This window comes from Passer montanus, unplaced genomic scaffold (genome assembly GCF_014805655.1).
Source record: "Passer montanus isolate IOZ18808 unplaced genomic scaffold, ASM1480565v1 scaffold76, whole genome shotgun sequence".
In the NCBI taxonomy this organism is placed as follows: Eukaryota; Metazoa; Chordata; class Aves; order Passeriformes; family Passeridae; genus Passer; species Passer montanus.
This window is the reverse complement of record NW_024372813.1, coordinates 2,668,482-2,689,614: the sequence shown is the minus strand read 5'-3', so window position 1 is coordinate 2,689,614 and position 21,133 is coordinate 2,668,482. Positions and strand designations below refer to the sequence as shown.

The 21,133-nt window shown below is 52.6% G+C and overlaps 3 protein-coding genes across 4 annotated transcripts; 2 read left to right on the top strand and 1 right to left on the bottom strand.

Moving 5' to 3' along the window:
* Window positions 1–215: 215 nt before the first annotated feature.
* Window positions 216–3,452, top strand: LOC120512629 (caltractin-like). 2 transcript variants are annotated; one of them, XM_039731160.1, is made up of 5 exons: window positions 216–278; window positions 531–671; window positions 1,364–1,492; window positions 2,133–2,270; window positions 2,678–3,452. In XM_039731160.1, exons 1-5 carry the CDS (start codon window positions 231–233, stop codon window positions 2,765–2,767), a joined length of 546 nt encoding a protein of 181 aa, XP_039587094.1. In that variant the 5' UTR covers window positions 216–230; the 3' UTR covers window positions 2,768–3,452. The 2 variants fall into 2 exon arrangements, with proteins under 2 accessions (XP_039587094.1, XP_039587093.1); XM_039731159.1 differs by lacking the exon at window positions 2,678–3,452 and having other exon boundaries at window positions 2,133–2,660.
* Window positions 3,453–4,121: 669 nt separating this feature from the next.
* LOC120512665 (glutamine amidotransferase-like class 1 domain-containing protein 3B, mitochondrial) lies at window positions 4,122–8,167 on the bottom strand. The gene is made up of 4 exons (XM_039731231.1): window positions 8,046–8,167; window positions 6,289–6,460; window positions 5,878–6,079; window positions 4,122–4,844 (listed from the first exon to the last, which is right to left on the bottom strand). The coding sequence occupies exons 1-4, from the start codon at window positions 8,151–8,153 to the stop codon at window positions 4,652–4,654; spliced, it is 675 nt and encodes a 224-aa protein (XP_039587165.1). The 5' UTR covers window positions 8,154–8,167; the 3' UTR covers window positions 4,122–4,651.
* Window positions 8,168–11,187: 3,020 nt separating this feature from the next.
* On the top strand, window positions 11,188–20,757 carry LOC120512669. The gene is made up of 9 exons (XM_039731235.1): window positions 11,188–11,377; window positions 12,276–12,389; window positions 13,455–15,131; window positions 15,717–15,816; window positions 16,457–16,605; window positions 16,748–16,860; window positions 17,360–17,449; window positions 18,441–18,563; window positions 19,080–20,757. Exons 1-9 carry the CDS (start codon window positions 11,317–11,319, stop codon window positions 19,260–19,262), a joined length of 2,610 nt encoding a protein of 869 aa, XP_039587169.1. The 5' UTR covers window positions 11,188–11,316; the 3' UTR covers window positions 19,263–20,757.
* Window positions 20,758–21,133: the final 376 nt, after the last annotated feature.

Genomic DNA, 21,133 nt, shown 5'->3' with positions numbered 1-21,133 from the left:
CGCCTCCGGCCAGACCACGCCCCACTCCCCCTGTTCCCGCCTCTTTCCCTGGGGCGAGCATCGCGCCAGCCCGCTCCCGCTCGCTGATTGGTCTAACCCCTCTTCACTCCGGCCAATCGCGTTGAAGGAAGGAGGGGATTCTCCCACGCGCTCATTCACCTTTGGCTCCGCCATCACGGCAGCCAATAGGAGCGCGCGTTGCCATAGCAGCGGCGTGGGGGCGACAGCCAATGGGAGAGCGCGATATTGGGGCTGCCGGGCGAGAAGCCGGCGGGATGGTGAGGGCGGGGAGCGGCCGTGAGGGGCTCAGGGGCGGGCAGGGGGCGGCGAAGGCGCTCTGAGGCCCCTGAGCGGGTCTGGGGGCACTCACAAGCTGGGAGGGGGCTCCAGAGCTATGAGGGGACTCAGGGGCCGTCTGGGGCTCAGGGGCAGTGCTGGGGGCACCGAGGGGCCCGGGGGCAGGGCAGGGCAGGGCAGAGCCCCGCTCCCCCGCCCCGCGGTGCCGTGCCGAGCCCCGCGCCTTTCAGCAGCCGCCGCCGGGAGCCGCGGCGCAGCGGCAGAGGGCGAACGTGAGGCTGGAGCTGCCCGAGGAGCAGCGGCGGGAGATCCGCGAGGCCTTCGAGCTCTTCCACACCGACGGCAGCGGCAGCATCGACGTCAAGGAGCTGAAGGTCGGGGTTTCCCCGGGGCTGGGAGTCACTGAGGTTGTAAGGGAACAGGGCCATGAATGCTCACATAACCTCCAAAAACACAGGAGTTTCCTGGGTTTCCCCTTCCTCCCTCCAGCAGAACAGCTGGTGGGCAAAAGGCATGGTTTTCTCTTTAATTGCAGTTCTTTTCTGCTCTTATCCAGTGTGTTTAGGGCCAGGCTGCCCAGAATTAATGCAAAATTCTGTGCTTTGTGTCCCAGCTCCTCCTCTGTGCATAAAACATCAAAAAAAAGGGGTTGTGTCCATTGAAAAGGTGGGGGTGAGCAGGTTTCCCCTCTTGTTGAGGATTTAATTCTTTGTTATTATTCTTGCTGTTGTTGTTCTTATTATCTGGCCCTTTATCAAAGGAGGAAAATGTTTTCCCAACAAGACTTTTATCACCAGAATGTAAAATAAATTTATTTAAATTCCCTGTGGTTGACCAGTTAAAGATGGTGAGAGTGTGTGTAGGAAATTCCTGGATTAGCTGAGGGACAATTCCAGAACAGGAATGTTTCTGTCCCTGTTTTCTGCATCCTGGTGGGAGTGCAGAGCAGCCTCAGTCTCAGCCTGCCCCTCTTTTCTGGGAGACACGGAATTTTGGACACTTTTCCCCCTCTCCTGAGGTTTTGGTGACAATTTTGTAGGATTTGTAACTTCTTTTGTCCTTCCAGGTGGCCATGAGGGCCCTGGGGTTTGAGCCTAAGAAAGAAGAGATCAAGAAAATTATCTCAGACATCGATAAGGAAGGGACAGGAAAAATCAGCTTCAGTGACTTCCTGGCAGTGATGTCACAGAGAATGGTATGGATGTGTCACAGCTCCAGACACAGGGAATTTTGAAGGTGGATGAGGAGCCTTTGTCTCCTTTTGGTTTTCCAGGGAGATTAAAGCTCTATATATTTGAATCCTAACAATTAAATGTATAAAAGCTGGGGTAATCCCCCTCCTGGATTCTCTCATTTTTCAGGGGAAAATTAAAATTGTGATATCATTAACAGATTTCTTTAACAAGCAGAGGTGAATTTTGTGTTTGAAAAAAGGAAAAAAAGTTTTTCTCACAGATGGAAGGCAGCTCAGGCCTGCAGGAAGCTTTTGGAGGTTTAATGTCTGTCTTGGGGGTGTTCTCTTCCCTTGAATTCTAATTTACAGATTAAATCTCTGGTCTGAAAAATCGTTTCAAAATCCAGATATTTAATGGCAGAAGACCCTGATAATGAAATCCCAAAGATATCTGGCTGGCAAGGACAGAAAAATATCCCTGAAATTCTGGAATTCTGGTTGTGTCTCTGTCTGAATTTTATGTGTAATTCCTGCTGGCTGGGCTCCTTTATTTGTTCCCAAGGGTTTCTCAGCCTATCATATCTTTTATAACTTTATTTTGGGTGTCACCTACAACACAACCACTCCTGTTTTACCTTACACTTGTTCTTTCTTCCTTAAGGCTGAGAAAGATTCCAAAGAGGAGATTCTCAAAGCTTTCAAACTCTTTGATGATGATGAGACTGGAAAAATCTCTTTCCAAAACCTGAAACGTGTGGCCAAAGTGCTGGGGGAGAACCTCACTGATGAAGAGCTGCAGGTTTGGACCTGGTGGTTTTGGGGTCTTTGGAGCTGGGAGGAGAATCCTCTCTGTGCTGGTAGGAAGGGAGGAATTTCTGCAGTCCGTGGATTTTGAGGTCAGGGATGGGTTGAGCCCTCACGGATGCAGGAATGGGATCATCCATTGCAGTTTAGTGCAGTAGCAGTGATGTGGAAGGAATGACTCTGCTCCAAGCACTTTGTTTCCCCCAGGACTTTTCCTATAATGTTTCCTGGTCAGATTTCTCTATAATTACACCCAGCAAAACAGATTTCAGGAAATATTTTATCTGAGCTTGAGCCAACACTGTCCTCTCCAGCACAGCTAAAATCTGGCTAGAATTCTGAATCAATCCAGTGATTCCCAGTGAACCCCAGACCTAAATCCTGACCCCACATCTCTTGCAGGAGATGATTGATGAGGCAGATCGGGATGGGGATGGGGAAGTGAGCGAGCAGGAATTCCTGAGGATCATGAAGAAGACCGGCCTTTACTGAAGCCCAGTGGGATTTATTCCTTGGCACTTGTGCACATTCCTTAGGGAACGGGAGCCTCACTTTTGTGGTGTCTTGGTTTCTTTGGAGGCAGCAGAAAATACAGGTCAGTTCTGTTAGAAGTCTTTTGTGTAGAATATTTTTAAGTTTTAAAGGTGTTTGGGAGCAGTTTGCACCACTCTGTTTACAGGCAGCAACGTGGTTGCTGGTTATGATGTTTACACTGCTTGAAATACACAAATCACATTTTTGGGACCAAATTCAGATCCTTTTCTGACTAAAAAAATGGGTCCAAATGATTCCAGTTAGGTAAAGAGATGACTCAGAACCAGACAGTGTCAATCTATTGCTCAGTGTAAATCTGTTTTGGGTTTATGTCTTGGTTTAGGCCCTACAGTGAACTCTTTTTATGATATATTTATGATATATTTATGATATATTTGCAGGAACCACCTTTTTAGAACCTGTTTTATGGGATTATCCATCCCCCCCTTTTCTAGGGCATTCTTTAAACTCAAAATAAAAGTAAACTCCTGCAATTTACCTTGTGTTCAGTTCATATGGGTAACGAAATCTGTGCAGAAGGAAATTCTCAGTGCTGCTGCTGAGAGCTCTGTGCTTATAAGAATGCTCAGAGGTTGCAGATGGGATTGGATTTCAAATAAAATCTTATTTTTAAGCCATCAGAGTTGTGGAAGGAGTTTTGATCCCCACTTTGCCAAAAAAGATGTGGCCAGGCTGGAGAGGATCCAGAGGCCACAAAGATGATCCAAAGCCTGGGAAGTTCCCATGTGAGGAGAGGCTGAGAGACCTGAGCTTGCTCAGCCTGGGGAGACTGAGATTAGGGGAGATCTTGTTTGGTATTTGAAGGGTGGCTACAAAGGAGAAAGAAACTCCCTTTTTATGAGGAATCATGGAAAGGACAAGGGATAATCTATACAGGACATTCCTGGGCAGATTCTGATTGGGCACTGTAGGACAATTTTTCACCATGAGAAAATCAGCTGTTGGAAGATGTGGATTCCCTGAGTTTCGGCACTTTGGGATCCATCAGGGGCATCTTATTGAGACAGCAATTTTATCAAGAAAGGTTGGACCTTTCAAAGGTGAGGCTTGAGATCCTTCCAACCTGGAATTCCCTGGTTCTGTTAATGCAGGAGAAGAATTTCACCTCTTCCCACCAGTGACATGGGGCTGGTCCTGCTCTCACCAGTGTCACATTCCTGCTCCACTCTGGGTTCTGACAAATCCCAGCAAAACAAGGGGGCTGGTGCTGGGGATTTCTTCCTGTATCATTTTCCCAACTGACCCAGAGCTTGTCCTGCTCCAGAGACAGAAGCAGAGTTCAGAATTCAGTAGAAGCATCAGGTTTTATTTGGTAGCAGAACTGGGTTCCTTCCTTTGGCCACAATTCCCTGCTCTGAGGGAGGGGATGGGGAGCAGCTGACCCTGGGCCCTGTGGGAGCCTGTGGCAGGGATAGGTGGGATATTGGGATGGAATTCCTCTCTGTGAGGGTGGGCAGGCTCTGGCACAGGGTGCCCAGAGAAGCTGTGGCTGCCCCTGGATCCCTGGAAGTGTCCAAGGCCAGCCTGGAGCAGCCTGGGACAGTGGAAGGGGTCCCTGCCCATGGGAGGAGACTGGAACAAGATGAACTTAAGGTCCCTCCCAACCCACCCCATGCCACAATCCCCCAGCAGCTCCCAGCCCAGCTCCTGCCAGGGGCTGACATGTCCTTGGCAGAGCACAACACCTCCAGGGTTGTCCCTGCTCAGCCGCCACCAGAGCTCGGGGGCAGAGCCAGAGTGCCACTTTGCTGTTGCTGTGGGAGGGGAAGGAGTGGATCCACGGAGAGGAGCTGGCCAGGATCCACGGAGAGGAGCTGGGGCTCAGGCCAGCCGGAGCACTTCCCTGACCATGTTGCCGATGCCGTCGTGCACGTGGTGGATGGGCGCGTTGCACATGAAGGCGCTGGTGCTCACCAGCCGGTTCCGCGCGTCCACGTGCGCCTCGCTCACCTGCCTGTTGACGTGCCTGCAGCCCAGCTCCTTCATGGCCTCGGCAGTCTTGGCATAAGGCCACCTGCAAGGAAAACCTGGAGTGGGGAAGCTCCTTCACGCTGTGCTTGGGGAAGGGCCAGAGGGAAGGTTCTGTGGTCACTGCACACAACGTGCTCAGTAGGATCTAAATCTCCTGCTTGAGGAGTTTCTCCAGGACTATTCAACAGGGAAACCTCCTGTTCACATCAGTTAAACATCTGAAGTAAAGCCAAAATGAGACTTGAAGTTTCACTTTGGATGTTCCACTACCTAATTCCGCCCACTCCAGTGTTCATGTTAATAGGAGCCTGGGAGGATTTGGGTGACAGGGGACCTCAAAGCCCATCCAGTGCCACCCCTGCCATGCCCAGGGACACCTTGCACTGTCCCAGGCTGCTCCAAGCCCTGTCCAGCCTGGCCTTGGACACTGCTAGGGATAGAGCAGCCACAGCTTCCCTGGGCAACAATTAGATTTAGGTTTGGGGTGGGTTTTTCCCACCAACTTCCTCCAAGTTAGTGAAAAAACTCCTTCCTAGCAAAAGCCATCAACATTCCTTGCCTGCCCTTGGGAGAATCCAGTCACAGCTTCCCTGTAGGACTGAAGACAGTTTCACTCCCTCCCTCTCTTCCCACCCCAAGCCTTGGGTAACCATCCTATTCCTGTCTTGGATCTGCTTAACTTGGAGTCAGCAAAGGCTTTTCCTACCCTGGGTCTGTGAGGCATCAGGGAGGTAAATAATAAATTTAAAATAATAAATTACATTTACATTAATTTAAAATAAAAGTGTGTTATTCAAAGCCATCAGAGTTGTGAAAACAAGCCACAAAAATGCAAACAGGTGTTACATAATTCCTTCTGCTGTGCTGAGAAATGATAAAATCAGTCTTCCAGAGTTTCTACTTTTCCCTGGAAAGTCCCCAAAAGGGCTGGAGTTGCTGAAGGCCTCACTGGAGGCAGCAGAGCTGAGTTCCCAGAAATAGCATTCACCTCCCTGTGAGCTTCCACCACCTGGCCCGGATCCCTGGGGACTCTGGGGGGACCCTGGTGTGACTGTCCCCAAGCCCCAGTCACTCACTGCTCACACTCCGTGTCGTGTCCCACGGTGACCTCGCAGCCCGGGAAGATTTTGGCTGCCAGCACTGGGGAGATGCAGCAGAGCCCGATGGGTTTGTGGGCAGCGTGGAATGCCCTCAGGACACCCTCCACCTCCTTGGAGATGCTGCAGTTCTTGCCCTGCGTGGCCCAAGTGCTCAGGTTTTTTGCCACTCCGAAGCCACCTGAGGAAAGGGAAACAGTTTAGCTGGAGATTGTATCCAGGGCAGGATTGTTGCCAGGTGTGCCCTGGTGGAATGCTCAGGTGGATTGGATGGTTGGCAGCATTTGTCCAGAATCAAGAAAAGAACTAAAATGCCATCGCACTCCTCCCATACCATTCCAGAGCTATGGAATATCTAAGCTGTGGGCAAGCAGACCCCACCCGTCCTACCTGGGATGATGAGGGCATCCAGCCCATTGACATCCAGCGTAGCCAGGTCCTTGATGTTGCCCCTGGCTATCCTGGCACTTTCCACCAGGACATTGCGCTGCTCCGGCGTTGGCTGCCCCTTCACGTGGTCCACCACGTGCATCTGGGGGATGTTGGGAGCATACACCTCAGCCTGGAGTGAGGGGAGAGGGCTGTTATCCTTCAGGAATGATGGAGAAACGTGGGAGAGGCACAGGCAGTGAGTGGGAATGCTGGGGGGCTTTCTTGGGAAAGAGCTGGCATGGAGGAAGGAGGGAAGGGAGGAAGGAAAATTCCAGTAGTTTGTGCCCAGAACTGCTTATCTGGGGGGTTGAAGAGTCCATCCATATCCCAATAAATCCCTCTTGCTGGGTGAACATCCAGAGAACTGCTATCCCATCCCATCTCCCACCAGGACAGGACTTGGAGTTTCCTCTCCCCATCAACTTTCCCAAAGTCAGAGTGTTTTTCTGGAAAATGTTTTCCCTTCCTTTAGCACTTTCAAGTTCATATACAGAAATTAAGAGTGGAAGGTGGTGAACAGATTTTGGGACTGTCCCATCTGTGCACTTCTGGGGCCCACAATTTAAGAAGGATTTAAGGAACACCAAGGTGTCCCGGGGAGGGCAGGGCTGGAAGGAAAGAATGTCCTGTGAGGAGCAGTCGAGGACTTTGGAATTATCTAGGTGGAAGACAAGGAAGATGGGAGGCAACCTCCTGGCAGCTTCCCGTGGAGAGGAAGGTACTGAGCTCTGCTCCCTTGCAGCTAAATAATCCATTCTACGCTGTTGTGTTTCCTTAGAAAAGGAGGATTGAAATATCGCTCGGGTTTCCTCCACTAGAGGCCCCTGCCGGTCCAGGGATGAGGGAGGGACAGGCTCCGAGCCCGCTGGGCTGGGATATGGCAGGAGGGAAGGACTGCGGCAGCTCCAGGAGAGGAAAAGGCAGAATTGCACACAGTGGAGAAAACGTCTGGCCAAGTCTCATCGTGGAGCCAAACAGCGAGGGCAGGGTTGGGGTGGTTTGGGACTGGGGGGGCTGGCACAGGAGGGTCACCCTTTTGCCTCTGCGTTCCACAGAGCAATTCCCATTCCCAGGGGAACGGCTCCGACCTAGGCACGTGGGTGGTTCACAGCAGAGTGAGATGTTCCTGAAGTTTTCCCTCCCTCCTTCCCCCAGTCTCACGGAGCGGCTCTCCCGACTTTTAGAGCAGCTGCACCTTTTTTACCCCTCAAGTTTCACTCACGAATCCTGTCTGTTCTCTCACCCCTGGCAGTGTCCCAAGCCGGGCTGGACGGGCTTTGGAGCACCCTGGGACACTGGAAGGTGTCTCTGCCCGTGGCAGGGGATGGGAGTGGATGAGCTTCAAAGTCCTTCCCAGCCCAAACCATTCTGGGGTTCTTTGAGTAGATTTTCACTTCTACTCTTCGAATGTTTTAAAAAGATTAATTTCAAACAGCCCAAACTGTCTTTTAAACAGAAAGATCAAGAGAGAAAAGAGGATGTGAAGCCAGAAGCGAAGAGAGAAGGCATTCAGGAAAGTCTGCTGGGGGTTTGGATGCAGAGCCCCACGCCAATCCCTTTGTACAGCACGGCTGAGCAGGAGCTCTCCACACCGCTCCCGGTGACTCCGGGCACCGCTGCCGGCTTTTGGGGAGTTTGTCAGAGCCAAGGAGCGGAGAGGATGAGGAGCAGAGCCGGGAGAAGGAGCCGGGCAGGACCCGGCCCGTGCCTCTTACCTGAGCCCCCTCCCGGCTGAGATGCACCAGCACGGCCGAAGCCTCGTGCACCTCGCTGCCATCGAACACGCCGCAGCCGGCCAGCACCACGGCCACCCGCTTTGCCATGCTCCCCGAGCACCGCGCCGCTGCGGGCTCCGCTCGCTGCCGCCGCCCTTTATAGCGCCAGCCCTCCCCCGGGCAGGAGGGGCCGGAGGGCTGGCCTCGCCTTCTTACTGGCATTATTTCCAGCTCCACAGGCAGGGCATATAAATATTATTTGTTTCCTCAACTGGCTGCTCCCTCAGACATCTTCCTCCCCGCACGTTGTCTGCAGAGCAGCCCCAGCTGACATGCCCTGCTCAACACAGCAGCTGTGTTTTTCCTCCTCAGCTCTTGATTTTCCATTCTAGTTCAGACTGAAGCACCAAAACCTTTGCACAGGAGATGTAACAAAGGGAGCCTGCCCAGAGCCAGGACTTCAACCAGTGCATTCCCCTTTCTGACCCGTTCTTTGAACCCTGCACTGCAAAGGCTGCTTCAGACTTTTAGCACCACACCTCCTTTTTGGATTCTGAATGTTCCTTCCCTCAGATCCCGTCTCTCAAAAGTGGATATTTTACACTTTGCTGCAGTTGTTTGCTGGCTTTTGCATCCTGAGTTTAGAAATGAATGAAGTCATAGAGTTGGAGGTGACCCCACAATGTCCAACTCCCAGCCCTGCACAGGCACCCCAACAATCCCACCCTGTGCCTGAGAGAGTTGTCCAAGCACTTATTCATCTCTGGAATAATGGGATTCTTCATCAACAGCACCATCTCTCCATTTATTTAATTCCAGGGAGGTGGCCCTGGGAATTGCTGGAGCCCTGAGCTCTGGAGGGGTCCCTGGAGCCGGATTCGGTGTCTGGAGCTCGTTCCTCCCACCCTGGCTCTGCTCTTATGGAGATGATCCTGTACATCTCTATTTCAGCCCAGCCCTGGTGAAATAACTGCGCCCTGTGGAGGCTGAGAGAACAAAAAACTCCCACAACATGGCTGCAGGGTGTTTTTCAGGGGTTATTTATAAGACATGTTCCTTGGGGCTCTGTCATTTTTGGGAGAGACGTGAAGCACATCCTGTGGGTGATGAATTCGTGGCTTGGCAGGGTGCTCAGTCAGGGCAGGCCTGAGGAGGAGGCTCACTGCTGATGCTTGGGACATTTATGGCATGTTTCTCCCCAAAGGAGGGATTTCAGGTAGCCAGCTGCTACCTGAACAAGCAGGAACAAGAAATGTGTGGCAGAGGCCTTGCAGTCCCACTAGCCCAGCCCAGACTGTGCCTCACAGTTACTTTTATTGCCCAGAACAGGAATTAAATTGAGATATGCATAAAAAACACCCAAAGCCTTTCCCCTGTTTTCGTTTTGCTATCTAAGGAATCCTAACTATGGTTTAGGGGTGTATTATTTCCTCTTGCATGGAAAAACAGCCGAGTGATGTTGCAAGCTGAACAGGTAGTTTCTCCTTCCTGCAGCTGCTGTGGGAGCAGTCCTGCTAGCCATGGAACAAAGTAGCCAGAGGCTGAGCATTTCCACAGCCTGCCACACCAGTCACCCCTGCCTGTTGTAAAGTGGCTGGGCTGGTTCCCCTCACAGGGGCAATTGGTGCAACTGGACCAGCCAGGCTTGTTTCCTCCCCCTGTAAAAACATCTGTCACAATAGACATGTCAGCCCTAAAGATCTCTCTGCAATGAAGAGATGAATGATAAATGACATTTCTCAGCCGATATTCCAGCCTGGATGGCCTTGGCTGTACACATTTGTCAGGGGCTTTGGTATTAACAAGTGGCTTTAATCTGCATTAAGGCTCTAGTGAGGAGGGGTGGGAAGGGACCCTCTTCCTGCAGGGTGAGCACAGTTAGAGGTACCAGGAAAGTCTGGGAGCAGTGAAGGGGATGCAGCTGGATCCAGCTGCCATCGTGCTGCAGCTGGCTCAGGGGCAGGAGGAGCAGGGTCCTGGTGAGCAGAGGGCCTGATGCTCTGGGGTTCTTCTGGGTGCTGCCACAGCTCCAACACCCCTTGGATGATCCCACAGGCCTGACTGAGCTCAGCCAGTGCAGCTCCCAGCCCCATTCCCAGCAGCTCTCCTGTCTTCCTGCCCTGGCTGTGGAACAAGATTTATGGGGGATCACAGAGCAGGATCTGCTGAGGGGAACATCAGAGCTGGCTGCTGGAGGAGCTCTGCAGAGCCATCCCTGGGCAGCCCAGGAGTGTCAGTGCAAAGCTCTGCATGCTGTTCTGCACCTTTTACCTTGTCAGGAGAGTGGGAATTGCTTTAACTGGAGCTGAGTCCCCCAAGGGAACAGTCCCTACACTGGCCCATCCCCACCAACAACACAACAGAGGAAACAAGCTCTGTCAGCTCTCACAGAATAGTTCTCTGACAATTCCCACCCAAGCCACAACTCAACACGATCCCCAGGCCAGTGCTTTCTGCAGCCTCCCCTCCATCCATAAACACCTTTGTGCCCTGACCACCACTCCCCACGGGGAGCAGCAGGAAGCTGCCCACAGGTCCTTCATGTCCCCTTTGGGACACAGTTCTGGCAGTGTTGGACACTCACTCCTGGCCTGGAAAGCCAGTGAGGCTCCCCTGGGCTGGAGGAGCTGGATGTGGAGTGACAGATGGACAGAAGTCACCTTTAAGGGAATGGCACTGAGTCTGCCCTGGGTTTGCCCAGCTCAGGGGGCTGGTGCCAGGCATTCAGAGCTGAGACAGGGACAAACAGCAGGCCCGTGGCCAGTGTGAGGAGAAACAAGTGGTCCCCAAGGAGCTGCTGGGCTTGCAGAGGGCTTGTTTGCTCCACCAAGGTGGATGCTTGCAAAAACCTTCATTTTAACCAGTGTAATTTCCTCACTGGCAGGAGCAAAAAAAAAAAAAAAAAAAAAAAACAAAACAAAAAAAAACCACAAAAAAAAACCCCAAAAAAAAAAGCAGCAACAGCAATAAACTTTTAGCCTTATTTTTCAAGTGTCTTTTTGAACAAGGGTTAATCAACAGTAAAATTAAGAGGCCCCTGGAGGGAGCTACCAGCAGCCCACGCTGACTCACAGCCCCAAATTTACTGCAGCCAGAGCTTCATTTGCATTTCCTCCCGCATGCAGAGAGGAGCAGGAACAGAAGAGGTTTGTAGGGAAAAGGGGTGGAGAGCAGGGAGGACCGGCGGCAGCGGCGATGGTTTGGTTATAAAGAGCATGGGAGGAAAGAGAGGCAGCAGTGCAGCCCTCGGCCGGGGCTGCGGCGCGCAGGGATGGGAGACAGCGGGGCTGAGTCACTGCATTCCTGCATCGGGCTCCTGGGCATTTCCGCAGGTAGGGACCGCTCCTGGCATCCTGGCACGGGACACGGGCTTGGGACGAGCTTTCCGGGACACCCTCCTTTTCCGAGGGGGCTAAGGAGGCTGTTTATCCACAGGCTTCTCTGCCTGGGGTGAGCTTTCCTATCCGGAGATCCCTGCGCCTGCTTCAGCGGCCAACAAAATATTTGTGTTGGCTTCCAAGGGCTGGCCTGAAGTTTTGTACTCGTTCCACCATGGGTGGGAAGCAAATCCAAACTTTTTCATAGTCACTGTAGTAAATCATCTCGGTTTGGATGCAGTTTCCTCCCCTTTCCTTTTCCAGCCCTTCTCCCTGCAGCTCTGTTTTCTGTGTTCACTCCCTTTCCCTTACTCCTCCTTTGTGTTCCACCTTCCCAGATTTTTTCAGCTGGTTTTCCATCAGTACAAGGCTGGAGTGATCAGCTGCAGGGTGTGTGTGTCGGTCTGCCTTCTGTATAACTGGAATTGTGGATTTTTACCTTTATCTGGCAACAAGGGAGCACTTTCTGACTCTTTCATACATTCCCAGAATGGTTTGGAAGGGACCTTTAAGATGATCCAGTTCCATCCTCTGCCACGCGCAGGGACACCTTCCCCTTGACACAGCTGCTCCAAGCCCCAATATCCAACATGACCTTGATGGGATGGGGCACCACATCCTCTCTTGGCAACCCCAAACGACTAATCCCCAAATTTTTCAAACCAGGCACCCAGAAAGCAGTGAGACCTTGGGCACAAACTGAGTCACACTCCCCCAGCTCCTTAGGCTTTCCTATTTGCAGATCTTGCACTGTTATTTTCCCTCTATTCCCCGCTCTGTCCACCCTGATTCTCCCCTGGTTTTTGGGCCGGGTTTACAGGCTCTGTGTGCTTCCCTCCTCCATGTCCCACAGGATCTCTCCTGCTGGCCGTGCATTTCTACAGCTCTCCCCGAGCGACCCCGCTGATCCCCAGCACGGCTCTTGGGATCCTGCTGCTGGTTGTGTCAGCTCTCCTGGCCTATGCAGGTAAGACCTGGGGCTGCCAGCCCCCGAGCCTCCCTCCCATGGCTTTGCACATCCAGCTCTGCCCTGCCAACAGGACACACACCACGGCAGCCTCGCTGGACCACTCATCCCTTCTCCCAGAGGAGTGTGCTGTCCAGAGCAGCTGGGGCTGCCCCTGGATCCCTGGAAGTGTCCAAGGCCAGGCTGGATGAGGCTTGGAGGGCCCTGGGACAGTGCAAGGTGTCCCTGCCCATGGAGGGGTGGAATGGGATGTGCTTTGAGTTCTCTCTCAACCCAAACCATTCCATGGCTCTGTGTCAGCACAGCAAATTTTCCCACTATAGGCAATTTGTTTTAAACAAATGCTCTACCAGGATCTTGGAGTTTTAACACACTGAATACACATGTCTCTCCCAGGCTTCTGAGAGTGCTTTCAGCAGGCATGGATTGAAATGTCCATGGGTAAATGCCAAGAGACAGTGCCTCTACTTATCTGAGAGAAAAATATCACTGCCTAGGACATAACCCACACCTTCTAGAATGAATGTTGAATTATTTATCCTTTGTAACTCATAGCAACATGAAATCACAGAATCGTCAAATCACAGAATTGTTCAGGTTGGAAAAGAGCTTGAAGATTGTCAAATCCATCAAGCAGCACCAGCACCATGGTCACCACTAAGCCATGTCATCAGGTGCCACATCTGTGTGTCTCTAAACACTTCCAGGGAGGGGGAGTCCACCACTGCCCTGGGCAGCTGTGCCAGGGCTGGACAACTCTTCCCATGAGAAATTTTCCCTGATACTCAATCTAAACCTCCCCTGGCACAACTTGAGGCCATTTCCTCTTGTCCTGACTCTTGTTCCCTGGGAGAAGAGCCTGACCCCTCACTACAACCTCCTTCCAGGTAGTTGTAGAGCGGGATAAGGTTCCTCTGAGCATCCTTTTCTCCAGGACAAATCCACCATCAGGCAGGACCTGTGCTGATCCTTGCCCCGTGGTGATCCTGCTTCCCACCTTTCCTAGCTCCTGCTTCCCACACCCTGCTGTCCAAAACCACGGCCCTGTCTCCATTTGTTCCGCAGGGATCCGGAGGAGCCTCAGGAACGCCTCCCTGCTGGTGGCCCTGTGCCTGACCCTGTCAGCCCTCTGGAGTGGCTATGGAGTGATCCTCATCCTGGCAGGGCAGGGAGTGCTGTTGGGCCCGGGGGATGCCCGCGATGCCCTGCTGCCAGGCCTGGCCACCTTCGCCCTGGCCCTGCTCCTGCTGGCCGTGGTGGGCTTCCTCTGCGGAGAGCCCCTCCTGGGGCTGGTGGCTGCCGCCGTGTCCCTGGCCAGCGCCCACGAGGTGGCCCTGCACTGCAGCCCCTCGCTCGGACCCTCGGCGGTGGCTTGCAGCCACCTCAGTGTCTGCTTGGTCGGGGGCTACTTTGCTCTGGGGAGGATCCTCTGCCTCCTGAGCAAAGGGAACCTTGCCCTCCCTGGCACGGATCTCGCTGAGAAAAAGGCGCAGGAGCAGGGCCGGGGCAGCACCAACCCCTTTGCAGCCCCCGGGCTGCTCCTGAACATGCTGTCAGCCAGTGTCTTCTGCTGCAGGCTCCTGGGGGTCACCCACAGACTCTTCCTGGGCCACGTGCCCTGGCTGTGGGCAGCTGGCACCTACCAGATTGGCATCTGTGTGCTGTCCTACCGTGCCATGGACGTTCTCATGGCCACAGCCTTTGGCTTCACTTCCATCCTCAAATTCGCTGCAGGTTACTGCCTCCTGTACCCCACCTGGCAGCCAGAGGAGCCGTCTCTCCCAACCCCATTCCTGGTGGTTTTCTCCATTCTTTTTGCTGTCTTGGCTCTTTTCCTCTCCCTTCAGAGCCCTGTGGATGGCCTGTACTTGCTGGTTTTTGTCACCTACTGCATTGCCTTGGCTTGCAGTCCCAGGGGTTTTTTTGCAGGTGGCCCCCAAGGCGTGGCCGTGGCTATTTTTGTGGCCTCGGCCTTGGTGGCTCTGATTCACCTGTACAATGTGAGGGCCAGGACCAAGATCCCAACAGGGAAGGGTGCTGTGAAGGCCCTCCTTGCTCGCAGCAGTGTCCTGAAGCTCCGGGAGGGGCCAGACCTTCACGCTCCCTACCTGGGCTATTCCAAGTATGCTGATGCAGAAGTCCTTACCTATGCCTGCAGTGTCCTGGCTTCTTTTGCTCTAACAGCCACAGGAGACCCCCAGGCTCCTCTTGCCACCATTGTCATTCCATGGGTGGTGGTAGCTGGTGGGATCCTGAAGCTCCTTGGTGGCTCAGTGGCCTTTGCCCGGGGTAAAACCCTGGAGAGCAGTGCCTTCATCCTCTACTCTGTCATGTGGATCATCTGGGGCCTGACAAGGTACGGCGGCCTCTGTGGCACTGCCAGAAGCTTCCACACAGCCGTGGGCATCATTTCCTTCATGCTCTTCAACACCTTCATTGTCTTCTGCTCACTCTTCTTAAACATGGCCTGGTTCTTCTACTCCCTCACGTTCATGCTCGTCGCTGTCAGCTTCCTGCTGGATGCCATCCATGCTCTTCCCACTGGATATGACATCGCTGCCACCCTCATCTTTGGGCTGGTCAGCTTTTACTGCTTCCTGGCTGCCCTGGCCAGCAGCACCTTTGAGGGCTGCTGCTTGCCCACGGGGAGGCCCATGGTGCGGCTCAGTGGTGTCGGGGCAGGAACGACCAAGTGCCTCCACCTGCCTGCCAGGAAAGCTTCCTCAGTCAAGAGAATTGCAGGTAAGGAGAAAACAGAGGGCAGGATGTGGAGATGGAGGGGAAATTCTGGGAGGATTTGTAGCAGAACACTCTTAAAAGGACATTATCCCAATCAGAGAATCACAGCATGGTTTGAGTGGGAAAGGACCTTAGAGCCCATCTTGTTCCATGGGCAGGGACACCTTCCACTAGACCAGGTTGCTCCAAGCCCCATCCAACCTGGCCTTGATGTGGAAACTTGGATGATATGGTGATGTTTTGGTAAAGTGGGCCAAGTTGCAGAAGTAATGAGCTGAGTAGAGCAGCGAATTCCCTGCTATGTCTCCTGCATCATTTCCCTGTGTCCTCGTCTGCTCTGAGACCCAGGAATCCTCCAATACCACTCAAAGCTTTGCAGAGAGAGAGCAGAGCCAATGCTTGGTCCTTGCCCTCTCCACTCCAGCCCAGAACCCCCTAAATGCCAGGTACCCCCTTGGAGGAATGCTGGGAAAATGCACTGCCAGAGTGGGACAAGGAGAGGAGAGCACCACATTGTGTGGGAATGCCATGGGAATTACACCCCTCCCCTGTCACTCAAGGGCTCGTGCCCTGCTCCTGTGCCCACAGATATCCTGAGGAACGGTGGCACCTGTGGCATCCCCACGGACACCGTGTACGTGCTGGTGGCCGCCTGCAGCCGGCCTGACGCCGTGGAGAAAGCTCACCGGTGAGTCCTGGCTCCTGGGCTGGGCTCAGGAACCTTCTGGAACTCAGAGCTGCTGCTGAGTGCTGGCTACAGCTCCTGCTGAGAGCAAGGCAGCTCAGCCTCGGTGGGAACAACATTGGGGGGAGAAGATCCAGGTGAGGAAAGGAGGGAATTGAGCTGTGGTTGTGTTCTGGGACACTGAAGGCTGATGGAGCTGGCTAACTTGGACACCACAAGAAACCCAGACCAGTGGCAAGTGGGGCAGGGGGTTATTGTTCTTACTTGGAGGTACGTGTTGCCACAACAAAACTCCTCTGGTGACAACAGACTTGCTGTAAGCTGGAGCCCCTCATATTGGTGGGGTTTCCTCAGGACTTGGGCTGTTGGGACTTTACCCATCATTACACAAGAAGTTAAAGCTTTGATTTGGAAATAGACATTCCTGATTGGGAGTAGTCATTAAAGTTCCTTCCCATCCAGTCATTTGTTGAACAGTCCTACTTCTTCTCCAGACTGGGAGACCTGACTGGGTCGCCAGACTGGTGACCTGGGGCAAAGCCTGCACACCATCTCTTAGCTCTAGACCTCTCCAATAATTTCCTTTCCTTGGATTTAAATCCTCTTCTTGCTTTCAGCCTCACCTTTTCTTCCCTCGTTCCAGGTCCAAGCGCCAGGCTCAGGATCGCCCCATGTCCCTCTGGATTTCCAGCCTAAAGCAACTGGAGCCTGCCAAACATTTGTTTACTCCCCTTCTCTGGGACTTCATGGAGGCTGCCTGGCCATCTCCCATTAGCTTGGTTATTCCCAGAGGTGAGGAAATGCTGTTAATTCCAAGCTCTCTGGAAAGCTTTGGAATTCCCAAAACTGTGAACCCCTGCAACGCCACATGTTCCGTAGGGATATTCCTGTTACAATCATTGTGTAAACCTCTCAGTGGCTCTGCTTGGTGCAGGTGAATGGGTGGATTTCCTGGGAATGAAGGACTCTGCCAAGTACGTCGGGACCCCTCAGAGCGTGGCCATCCGCATTCCCGACTGCTCTGTCACCACACACCTCATCGACCTGGTGAGTCTGGGCACCTCCGCCCCGGCGACCTGACCCCTTCTCTGAGAAGGGCTGGGGCCTGCAGGGGGGGACTTCATGGCAGCAAAGAGGGGAAAAGGAGGTACCACCACGTCAGGAAATCAGGAGAGTGCCCTTAACAGTTTCATTTCCAACGTAGAACGCTGTTGGAAGCAGGGACTTCTCTGAGGCTGGAATAACTTCAGAAGGTGCAGAAAGTGGCCACAGGAGCTGTGGTACCCTGAGAGTTCTAGGTCTAGGCAAGTGCTATTGCTGGAAAGCAAGATGTCATTTCATTGCCATCATAACTAAACCCAAATTTGTCAGCACTGGTCACTCAAATGCAGTTTGGTGGGGCTGTGGTTGCCTGCAAAAAAGGTGCCAGTGTGGGTGAGCCACACTGAGCTCTCTTCAGAGCCACAGATGAAGTTCAGAGCTCAAGTTACCTGTTTTATCCCAAAAGTCCTACTCAGAGCTTTGACTCCCACTTTTCTGTCACCAGGTTGGCCCCATTGTGGTCACATCAGCCAACCCAACAGGAGAGGCTGACACAACCCACCACAACCAAGTATATGCCAAGCTGGGAGATAAGGTAACCAAGACACGTGGGGATGGGAAGGTGCAACCTCTTTGTTTCCAGAAGACAAATCAATAGATGGTATCAGGAATCTGGGAAACCCTCTAATTTAAAAAAATCTCATGGATGTGCCTCATGCTGATGTCAAAGAGAAAGAAGATTTTGGTGTGAAACCAAAACTCTTCTGCTTTACACAGTGTAGTTATGGCTTGGCAAAGTGAATGGGTTCATATTCTAACACAGGATGATGGGAGCAATAAAAAATTAATTCTTGCTTACAAACAAGCAAATCCTAGAGCCTGGTGTGCCAGGGCTCCAGCTGGCACTGGGCTGTGGGAACTCAAGGATTCCCATCTAAGGCTGAGGCTGGTCTAAAACTGGTGCCAAGCTCCAAGATATTCCTGGCTGTCAGGACTTTCATGGAAGTGCTATGGTCATGGCCTTTCATTGGTTTAGGTGGGAGATCAGGAGAGGTTCTTCCCTCAAAGAGTGCTGGGCACTGCCTGGGCTCCTTAGCGAGTGGGCACAGACCCGAGGCTGCCAGAGCTCCAGGAGAGTCTGGAAGGGTGGAATTGTTTGGGTGTCCCGTGCAGGGCCGGGGGCTGGATTGATGGTGCCTATGGATCCTTCCAGCTCTGGATGATTCCATGATTCTAAGATTTCACTGCTGAATTCTGGGGGTTTTACGTTTTGTGTCATTGTGGCAGCTTTAAACAAGAGGTGGTGCAAATCTCATACCTCTAACTCCTCAAAAATCAAAACACATTTGGGACTTCTCCAGAGCTCCTCAGCTGCTGTAAAGCTGTGCTGTGCTGTGCTGCTGACCTGCACCATGCAGAGCCCTCCCTGTCCTTGCTTTGAGGTTCATTCACTCCAAATCTAGCACTGGTGTCACTGCAGCGGGGCAAGAAGGAGCAGCACTGTCTTTGATGAGAATTATTTACTGTCAGGGGGGAAAACTCCCCCTTTCCAAGGGGAATTTGGTGAGAAAATCTGCTGGTTTTAGGTGGATGCAGTTCTTTGTGGTGGGCCTTCTCCAGAGAACATTGCCTCCACCGTGGTGGACTGCACCAAGATCGACAGTGGGAGCATTGGATTCTTCCGCGTCGGCATCATCCCCAAGTCTCAGGTGAAATTCAGCTGGATTTAATTTCCATTCCCTTTCTCCATTGAATGAGTTTCAACCTGGGGCTTCCTAATTCAGTAAGGAGACCAAGAAGTCTGTGATAGCACGAAGAGTTATCCCAGGCTGGTGTGAGGGACAAGAGCAGAGCTCCATGCTTCTGTCCTGATCCTGCTCTGGAGCACTGGAGCACCTCTGTGGAGCTGGGGAATGGGCAAGGTGGGGCTGATTCATCCATGGAAAGGGCTCTGAGATCCAAGGTCATGGACCTCTCTGGGGCAGACTCTCCACATTCACCCATCCCAGAGACCTCTGAGCACGGAAATTATTTGTGTCATCCCAAAACTGAGCCAGACACTTGAAAGATAAGATCTTGTGGAAGGTGTCTCTGACCAGCGGGACCTTTAAGGGTCACTTCCAACCTATTATTTCATGATTGTTTAATTATTTCAACAGCTGGAGAAGAAATCAGTGCTCTCCCTAACCTCCTAACCTACTCCCACCTGTGTCTATTCATTCCAGGTGCTGCAGATCCTGGAGCAGGTGCAGAAGAAACACCTGATGGTCCCTAGCAGTGGCCCTTGCCCCACAAAAGGCTGGGAAGAGCTCCAGAGTCGTGGCCATGCTGTGCCCAACGGGGTGGGCAGAGCTGCCTTGGTGGAGCCGGGGCCGGATCCCGATCCCGAGCATCACACCCGCTTCTGACTGCCCAGCTCCGTGCTCTCCGGGACACCGGCTCCTGGGAAACGCCATTTCAGCCAAACTGGGGAATGGGAGAGGCTTCCCAGCTGCAGGGGTGCCTCATTTGTCTTCCTATGGACACTGCTCAAATATCCCCGTGCGGCGCTGCCTGGCAAACCACGGCACCCAGCAGGAACATCTTCCCCTGGGGACACTGCCAGCTTTCCCTGGAGATCAGTCACGGCCAAAGGAGGCTTTCCTTTGGTGATAGGCTGGCCCCGGAGTTACGGAGCTTTATCCCTGACACCGGGAGGGAATTCCTTGGGTTTGGGGCATGGAGTGAGGCGAAGCAGTGCAGAATTACCTGGTGGGGGAAAAACACTGCATGAAACTTGAATCACACAGAATCCTTTAGGTGGGAAAAGACCTCTCCAATCCTTGAGTCCAGCCAACCCCCCAGCTCTGCCAATGCCACCGCTGACCCATGTCCCCAAGTGCCACACCACATGGGGAAGGAGGAGGGGAGATGTGTCCAGGTGCTTTGCTGGTGGATCCAATGGACTTGGCAGTGTCTGGGCTGGGAGCTGGGGGTGTCTCCTGCCGTGCTCTCTCCAGAAGGGAGCTCGCCCGTGTTTGATCCCTCTTGGGAGGTCTTGCCTCTGTTGGGAGAACTCAACACTCCAAAAAAGTGCTGTGACCTGAGGTGCCATTTCTGTATTCCACACTCAGTGTCAGGGTGGAATTCCCAACTGAAGACTCCAATATTATATCCTTAAAGGTGCTGGAGCTTTAGCAAAGACCCTCCCTTCCCATGTTAGGAATTTCAGGAGGGCAATCTCCATGTGTTTGAGGATGCCAGGAGCTGGTCTCTTGCTTTACAACCCAACCCTTCCCATCTCATGGCATGTTTCCTCCAGAGTGCAAATTACATAGGAACAGAGGAAGGAATTCCAGCCACTCCAGGCAGTCTTCTCCAGGGGCCCAGCTTGTCTGCAAGCTCCTGAAATACAGGGAAGGAGTTGGAAACCTACTGACCCATGACCTTACTGGCATCACTGGGACGTGGTGGGATGGCTCCTGGAGTGCAGCAGTGGGAGGATGTGGACCTTTAGGAAGGACAGGCAGTGTGGAGTGGTGGCTGCTGAGCAGGAGGAGTTGGGAAGGAGTCTCAAACCTTCGTGAGGAGTTTTCCTTGGCAAACACTGCAGTTATGGCTTGTTTCATCTCTAAAAACTGCTGGTCTTTTTCTTACCTGACTCAGGTGCAAGGTGCTGATCAAACTCCAGCTGAAACCAATCCATTGATCATTGATTTCACCTGAAGCTGTGCTGGAATTTGAGGATAAAAATGGTGCAGTTGGAGGAGCTCAACCTCCATGAACTCTGCCAAAATGGGGTCTCCTCAACTTGTCCTCACAGAGCTGGCTCTCTTCCTGCAGAGAAAATTCCAGAGAATTAAGTGTGTTCAATAATTTTGCTGATCTACTTCCTGTATCACCTTGGAGTTTATTAAAACTGGTTTTTAGGAAGCAATAAAATATTTTCAATAAACAGATCTCACACGGGGCTGTGCAGTTGTGACAAAACCTTGTGGGGCAATGGGTTCTGGATGTTGGTGTTCCTCACCATGCAGGATCTCAGGAGGAAATGAAATTGTGACACTTCCATGGTGGGGAAGAGGCAGGAGGGAGAAGATAACTCCTCACAGCAGCTCCTGGTACCAGCTCAAAAATGCCAAGGCTGAATTTCACCCCTTAATCACTAGAAAAACACCAAAATCTGAGGGAATGTGGTAAGAAGTGCAAATTTGGAGATGTGCTGAGACATCACAAAACCTTTTGGTGAGGGAAAAGTGCCCTGGCTTAAATATACCGGGGTGCTGCTGCGAGAAGATAA

Bases quoted from the DNA above. Each gene is read 5' to 3' on its own strand.
- LOC120512629 (XM_039731159.1), top strand. From the start codon at position 231: ATGGGAGAGCGCGATATTGGGGCTGCCGGGCGAGAAGCCGGCGGGATG. The intron at 279-530 runs GTGAGGGCGGGG...GCCTTTCAGCAG, and splicing joins GGCGAGAAGCCGGCGGGATG to CCGCCGCCGGGAGCCGCGGC. The intron at 1,493-2,132 runs GTATGGATGTGT...TTCTTCCTTAAG, and splicing joins CAGTGATGTCACAGAGAATG to GCTGAGAAAGATTCCAAAGA.
- LOC120512665 (XM_039731231.1), bottom strand. From the start codon at position 8,153: ATGGCAAAGCGGGTGGCCGTGGTGCTGGCCGGCTGCGGCGTGTTCGAT. The intron at 6,461-8,045 runs GTAAGAGGCACG...CCCTCACTCCAG, and splicing joins TCAGCCGGGAGGGGGCTCAG to GCTGAGGTGTATGCTCCCAA. The intron at 6,080-6,288 runs GTAGGACGGGTG...CCCTTTCCTCAG, and splicing joins GGATGCCCTCATCATCCCAG to GTGGCTTCGGAGTGGCAAAA.
- LOC120512669 (XM_039731235.1), top strand. From the start codon at position 11,317: ATGGGAGACAGCGGGGCTGAGTCACTGCATTCCTGCATCGGGCTCCTG. The intron at 12,390-13,454 runs GTAAGACCTGGG...TTTGTTCCGCAG, and splicing joins AGCTCTCCTGGCCTATGCAG to GGATCCGGAGGAGCCTCAGG. The intron at 18,564-19,079 runs GTGAAATTCAGC...TATTCATTCCAG, and splicing joins GCATCATCCCCAAGTCTCAG to GTGCTGCAGATCCTGGAGCA.